This window comes from Musca domestica, unplaced genomic scaffold (genome assembly GCF_030504385.1).
Source record: "Musca domestica strain aabys unplaced genomic scaffold, Musca_domestica.polishedcontigs.V.1.1 88, whole genome shotgun sequence".
NCBI classification, from domain to species: Eukaryota; Metazoa; Arthropoda; class Insecta; order Diptera; family Muscidae; genus Musca; species Musca domestica.
Window position 1 is genome coordinate 373250 of NW_026712428.1, and position 7523 is coordinate 380772.

The following is a 7523-nucleotide window of genomic DNA, read 5'->3' on the forward strand; positions in this document are numbered from 1 at the left end:
AGCGGCGGCCCGATGAATAGGCGAGCGACGAATAGTAGTGGCGGCAGCTTGGCACAGCGGCGGCCCGATGAATAGGCGAGCGGCGAATAGGGTGGCGGCGGCTTTGGCACAGCGGCGGCCCGATGAATAGGCGAGCGGCGAATAGGGTGGCGGCGGCTTTGGCACAGCGGCGGCCCGATGAATAGGCGAGCGGCGAATAGGGTGGCGGCGGCTTTGGCACAGCGGCGGCCCGATGAATAGGCGAGCGGCGAATAGGGTGGCGGCGGCTTTGGCACAGCGGCGGCCCGATGAATACGTCAGCGGCGAGTAGTAGTGGCGGCAGCTTGGCACAGCGGCGGCCCGATGAATAGGCGAGCGGCGAATAGGGTGGCGGCGGCTTTGGCACAGCGGCGGCCCGATGAATAGGCGAGCGGCGAATAGGGTGGCGGCGGCTTTGGCACAGCGGCGGCCCGATGAATACGTCAGCGGCGAGTAGTAGTGGCGGCAGCTTGGCACAGCGGCGGCCTGATGAATACGCGAGCGGCGAATAGGGTGGCGGCGGCTTTGGCACAGCGGCGGCCCGATGAATAGGCGAGCGGCGAATAGGGTGGCGGCGGCTTTGGCACAGCGGCGGCCCGAAGAATAGGGAGTATTGCTACAGCCCTCACTTGACCCTGCGTTCAGTCGCCGTCAACGCAGCCCGAAGAATAGGGAGTATTGCTACAACCCTCACTTGACCCTGCGTTCAGTCGCCGTCAACGCAGCCCGAAGAATAGGGAGTATTGCTACAACCCTCACTTGACCCTGCGTTCAGTCGCCGTCAACGCAGCCCGAAGAATAGGGAGTATTGCTACAACCCTCACTTGACCCTGCGTTCAGTCGCCGTCAACGCAGCCCGAAGAATAGGGAGTATTGCTACAACCCTCACTTGACCCTGCGTTCAGTCGCCGTCAACGCAGCCCGAAGAATAGGGAGTATTGCTACAACCCTCACTTGACCCTGCGTTCAGTCGCCGTCAACGCAGCCCGAAGAATAGGGAGTATTGCTACAACCCTCACTTGACCCTGCGTTCAGTCGCCGTCAACGCAGCCCGAAGAATAGGGAGTATTGCTACAACCCTCACTTGACCCTGCGTTCAGTCGCCGTCAACGCAGCCCGAAGAATAGGGAGTATTGCTACAACCCTCACTTGACCCTGCGTTCAGTCGCCGTCAACGCAGCCCGAAGAATAGGGAGTATTGCTACAACCCTCACTTGACCCTGCGTTCAGTCGCCGTCAACGCAGCCCGAAGAATAGGGAGTATTGCTACAACCCTCACTTGACCCTGCGTTCAGTCGCCGTCAACGCAGCCCGAAGAATAGGGAGTATTGCTACAACCCTCACTTGACCCTGCGATCAGTCCAGTCCAGTCTCCACAAATAGTCAAGGCTTATTGTTTGGCTTACTAAGACTCAATTCAACCGAGGTTGCGCGCCTTTTCTTCCTCCCAATCACACTTGACTTACCAGCCATCAACAGAAGACTGATCCCGATTGTGTGAAATGCGTCTCCTTTTATACCTTTTTGGCTGGACAACGATTGTTGTTTTCTCATGACAGCAGCTGATCCCAATCTGACAGTTTTGCGTAGTTCCGCCATTTGCCACCAGGGGTTCCAATGTTGTATTTTAAGTATACTTCTTTCTACTAGGGGACGTAAGTAAAAATGGTATTTAAAATAATAATGTACCCCAAAAACGAAAGCATGACTTTTGGGCGTTACATGGCATCTCTTCCTCCCTCTGATTTTTGATTCCTTGATTTGCTTTCTCTATTGCTATTGGGTTTCAATAGCCAGGAAGCCCTAGGGTGTTATGTAACCTTTTATTTCTCCGACATGGGCACTTTTGTTCGACTATATCTCGGTCGAATAGGAAGGTATGTTAGAGACCAATTGCAGAAGTTCGGAGAGATACCTTCACTACCCCGTCTGCTGATATTATTATGCGGTACTGCTTGCCATCTTGTTTTGGGCTTACGGTATTGATTTGTTCTCCTCTTTCGGCTGGTACTAGGACCTTCGTCTAAAAATATTGTCCTTCGCCTTTGAGCCTCGACTTGTTCCAGATGAGCTCGAAATTTCTCCTTCGCCCGTTTGAATTTTTTCGTGTTGGGGCTATCTTGCTCCATCGTGATGTTGAAATTTTGAGAATTGCGATGGTCTTTGAAGTATGGGCTTATATTAGGACACTGATTAGTTTGGGTATTGTCAATTTAATGTCTAAAAATAAAATAAGAAATTATAATGAAATGGCATCACATAAACGTAAGTGGAACTACAATCAACATTCTACTTCTATGTCTACAATTTAATTTTGTTCTTCATAAAAAGGCTTAATTTCACTTAAGTGCGCGACGCGGGTGATGTTGTCTTTTCCTCGGACTACAACGATTACTGGAGATTGGAATTTTTGTACGACAAACGGCCCTCCGTATTTGGGCGCTAGTTTGGCGGCGAAATTTTCGACGGCCTTCGACTGAGGATGTAGACGAACTAGAACTTGCTCCCCAATCTTTGGTTTCCAAACTCGTCGTCTAAGGTTGTACTGTCTCCGCTGGTTTTGAGATGCTTTTGCCAAGTTTCGACGCACTATCTTAAATATTTCTTTCAACTCCTGGGCACGGTCTTCTGGTAAGACTATTCTAGCACCAGTTCCTGTTGTGAGCTGATCATATAATGCCTGGGGCAGTCGCGGTTCTCTTCCTTGTGTCAGGTATGCCGGCGAATATCCAGTGGATTCTGATGCACTAGTGTTTATGGCTAACATTATTTCGGGCAGCATATCGTCCCATGTATTATGTTGTTTCGAAACTTGTGCTATCATTGTTTTCACTGTCCGATTTGTCCTTTCAGTAGGGTTCTCTTGCGGGGTGTAAGGAGCCGTAAGTTGATGCTTTATACCCATTTCTGCTAGGAATTTTTCGAATTGGTTGCTAGTGAATTGGGTTCCGTTATCGGTTATCAATATTTTTGGAACCCCATATCTAGAAATAATTCTTTCTCTGCATGCCTTTATTAAGCCCTCTGTCGTAGCCTTCCGCAATGGAACCAACTCCGTCCATTTTGAGAATCTATCCATAATAACGAGTAGCATTGAGTTACCGTGCTTAGATCGCGGTAGGGGTCCTACGAAGTCCGCACAAATAGTGGCCCATGGTTCCTCCGGGATTCTTATCAACATTTCCCCTGCTGGTTTCTGTTGGCTGACTTTATATTTTTGGCAACATTCGCACTGCTGGACATAACGTTTGATGTCCTGGAACATACCAGGCCAAAAATATCGGTTCGCCACCTTGTTGCTAGTCTTTCGCACTCCCAAATGACCTCCGGTGACACTGTCATGATTTTCTCTAAGGACCTGAATCCTTGATCCGGTGGGCACACACAGCTTCCATGGTGTGCAATCTTCATCGTTTATTTGCTTGGGAAAATGTCGATAAACATTTCCCTCAATGATTGTATAGTCTGGATACTTCTTCGGATTCTTGGTTATGGTTTCCTTCAACTTTTCTAGCCATGGGCACGGACTGGTGTCATATTTTACTGTGGCTAGGTCTAACGTTTCCAAAGGTGTTCTCGAAAGCGCATCCGCCACAACGTTCTGTTTTCCTCTACGGTATCTGATCAAAAAATTATATTGCTGTAGCTCGAGAGCCCAACGTGCGAGTCGACCTGTAGGGCTTTCAATAGAATTTAACCATTTTAGGGCCAAATGATCGGTAATAACTATAAACTGGTAACCCTCTAAATAGGGTCTCATGTGTCTAATGCCCCACAGTATGGCTAGACATTCCTTTTCAGTCGCTGAGTAGTTCTTTTCAGCCTGTTTTAAATGTCTGCTGGCGTAGGCTATGACACGTTCCACGTTATCTAACTCCTGTGTTAGAACTGCTCCAAGGCCATAGTTGCTGGCATCAGTTTGCAATATGAACGTCTTTGTGAAATCCGGACAAGCCAGAACGGGGGCTTCAGTTAACTTTGCTTTTAGGTCTGAGAATGCTTCTTGTTGTTCGGGACCCCATTTCCAGTGTTTTCCCTTTTTAAGAAGACTAGTCAATGGTTGTGAAATTGTTGCAAACTGTGGGACAAATCTTCGGTACCAAGATGCTACTCCAAGAAATCTTCGTACCTCCTTTACCGATGTTGGAGGTTTCATTTCCACTATTGCGGCAACTTTATCTGGATCCGTCTTTATTCCCTCGCTACTCACAACATGGCCTAAATACTTCGTTTCTTTTCTGAAAAATTCGCATTTCTCAATGTTTATTCTCAGGTTAGCTGATCGCAATCTTCTGAACACTTCTCTCAAGTTCCGCAAGTGTTCCTCAAACGTTTTTCCAATGACGATGATATCGTCAAGGTATGCAAAAGCGTGGGGGTCCATTTCAGGCCCAATCACACTATCTAATGCCCGTTGGAAGGTTGCCGGTGCTGAATGCAAACCGAAAGGCATCACTTTCCACTGATATAGACCTTTACCAGCTACCGCAAAGGCCGTGTATTTTCTGCTCTCCTTCGCCATAGGTATTTGCCAATATCCGTCTTTAAGGTCCAGGCTACTCACGTATTTGGCATCCCGTAGTCGATTCAGTATTGTGTCGATGCGGGGTAAAGGGTAGGCATCTGGAACAGAACGTTTATTCAATTGGCGAAAATCCATACAAGTTCTCCAATTCCCATTTTTCTTTCTGACTAATGTGATGGGGAAACAGTATGGGCTTGTAGACGGCTCTATACATCCTCGTTCTTCGAGCTTTCTCACTTCGGCATTAATCACGGCTTGCATTGCAGGATTTCGCGGAGCATATCTTAATTTAATGGGTCGATCGTCGGTCATTACAATCTTATGTTCAGCTATTGACGATAGGCCATTTAATTGTTGGAACTTAGGGAGTTCCTGTGCCAGAAAATTTTCAACGATCTCACATTGCGTTTTACTCAATTCATCGTTTAAGAATTTAGGTCTGGGGGATACATTATTCGTAGCTGTCATTGTATCTATTACCTCTTTTGATGGGGTTTCCTCTCCTATAGCCACGGTACAATGCTCCGTTGATGTGGTTGGCTTACTTAATTTGACACTTATACCGGCGCAGTGAATGGTCGTGTGGAACTGTTTTAGAAATTCCAATCCCAATATGATGTTTTCCTTGAATTGCGGCATGATGAGAAATGTAACATCTGAGCTTTGGTTTCCAAATGTAACAGGTAACACTGTTGATCTTGTGATGTTCACCGTGGTGCCGTCTGCGAGGATAACATTTGCCTCATGCCGTGAATAAGTAAACCTTTTCTTGATTTTTTCCGCAAATTCTCTTTTTATAAAACAGCTAGTGGCACCAGTGTCGACAGTTGCTTTAATAGCTTTCCCCTCTATTAAGACAGTTGCAGTAAGGCGATATTCTTCACATTGCAATGATGTAATATTCTGGTTACTCTTCTTTGCCGGGGGTTCATCCTGCTGCGTTTCTGGATTGGATGAGCTTTCGTTTAGCACTTGGTCACCTTGATTGGTGCAATACAGGTTATTTCTAGAGTTGTCCGCACGTCGATTATAGTTTTGTTGATTTCGAGGCTGTTCTGACCGAGAATTATTTGGTATGCTTTCGAGTTCGTCTGCCAAGGAGATCAATTCCGAAAGTGTGGTAAAGTCTTTACGGCGAATGTACCATTGATAATCCGAATGCGCGTTTCTAAAAATTCGTTCCAATTTTTGTTCTTCGGTCATATTGGTGTGCTGCATAAGATGCTGTATAGAGAGTACATATTCCTTAAACGGCTCCTTATTACGCTGTATCCTTCTCCTAATTTCATCCTCCAATTTCTCAAAGTATCTCGGTGGCAAAAAGAATTTCAGAAAATCACTCTTAAATTCGTTCCAGGTAGTCCAGTGTCGGTTGTTGTTCCTTAGCCAGATTAAAGCTTTACCTCGTAACAACTCTGGCATTACTTTAATTATTTGATTCAATTCCACGATGTACATTTCAGCCATTTCTTCTACACGTTCTACGAATCCAATAGGGTCCATACCATTTTCAAAAGTAATATTCCATTTTCGGATTTGGTCGAGAATTACGAGTAACGACGAATTATTGGATGGCTTGGGCGGAGAATCTTTTTGAAATCCATATTCGGGGTTTGTTGGCGACATCTTCTGTACTTTTTGATCGTTTGTTACCCCTGTGCTTGACTCTCCATGTGACCTTTCCGCGGAAATGTGGGGAAGGGCGTACTCTGTTTTTATTGGGGATAATACTATTGCTTCTGCTCCACACGGTGTTACGGTTATAAGGGGTTGTTTTGTGACGGCTCGCAATGTCGGCGATTTGGTCGGACTGGTACTTTCATGTTTGTTCTGCAACTCTATAAGCCGTCTGTATACATCGGCTTCATGGTCGTTGTGGAGAAATTTAGCCCATCTTTTTCGGAGATCGTCCACTTTTCCAACTGGATCAAGATTGAATTCAGTAAGATATGTTACCAAGTCTTCTTGCTTTAGCATATAGGCCCAGGAGACCTTCAACATTGTCTTTTCGTTTGACATTTTTTTTTTTTTTTTTTTTTTTTAACTGTTTTTTTTTTTTCACTGGGTTTTCATCTGTATTTGTCTAATTATTGTTCACTCATTTATTTATTCTTTCTCTCTTTTATAGTCCCTGCTCGGGCGCCATTGTGACGACGCGTTTTCACTTTGAAGCTGGGGTAGGTTCAGCGGGGGCCAGAGTCGTCACAAAAATTTATTTGTTAGGACATAAAGAGAGAGAGAGAGCGAAGCAAAAATATTTTCTTAAAACGTTATAAATTTATTTCCTTAAATAACACTAAACACTACACTAAACACAATAAAATCACGTTCAGAACTTTTTACGAAGAACACTAAATCACAAAGTTCAGTCGAAATGTTAATAAACGGGTAGCCGTGGTGGCAGCTTGGCACAGCGGCGGCCCGATGAATAGGCGAGCGACGAATAGAGTGGCGGCAGCTTGGCACAGCGGCGGCCCGATGAATAGGCGAGCGACGAATAGGGTGGTGGCGGCTTTGGCACAGCGGCGGCCCGATGAATAGGCGAGCGACGAATAGTAGTGGCGGCAGCTTGGCACAGCGGCGGCCCGATGAATAGGCGAGCGACGAATAGTAGTGGCGGCAGCTTGGCACAGCGGCGGCCCGATGAATAGGCGAGCGGCGAATAGGGTGGCGGCGGCTTTGGCACAGCGGCGGCCCGATGAATAGGCGAGCGGCGAATAGGGTGGCGGCGGCTTTGGCACAGCGGCGGCCCGATGAATAGGCGAGCGGCGAATAGGGTGGCGGCGGCTTTGGCACAGCGGCGGCCCGATGAATAGGCGAGCGGCGAATAGGGTGGCGGCGGCTTTGGCACAGCGGCGGCCCGATGAATACGTCAGCGGCGAGTAGTAGTGGCGGCAGCTTGGCACAGCGGCGGCCCGATGAATAGGCGAGCGGCGAATAGGGTGGCGGCGGCTTTGGCACAGCGGCGGCCCGATGAATA

The 7523-nt window shown here is 47.3% G+C and overlaps 1 protein-coding gene across 1 annotated transcript; it reads right to left on the reverse strand.

The window, feature by feature from the left end:
* Positions 1-636: 636 nt before the first annotated feature.
* LOC131806757 (uncharacterized) lies at positions 637-7046 on the reverse strand. The gene is made up of 2 exons (XM_059131418.1): positions 5024-7046; positions 637-2238 (listed from the first exon to the last, which is right to left on the reverse strand). The coding sequence occupies exons 1-2, from the start codon at positions 6560-6562 to the stop codon at positions 2227-2229; spliced, it is 1551 nt and encodes a 516-aa protein (XP_058987401.1). The 5' UTR covers positions 6563-7046; the 3' UTR covers positions 637-2226.
* Positions 7047-7523: the final 477 nt, after the last annotated feature.

Excerpts from the sequence above, each read along its gene's own strand:
- LOC131806757 (XM_059131418.1), bottom strand. The coding sequence starts at position 6,562 with ATGTCAAACGAAAAGACAATGTTGAAGGTCTCCTGGGCCTATATGCTA.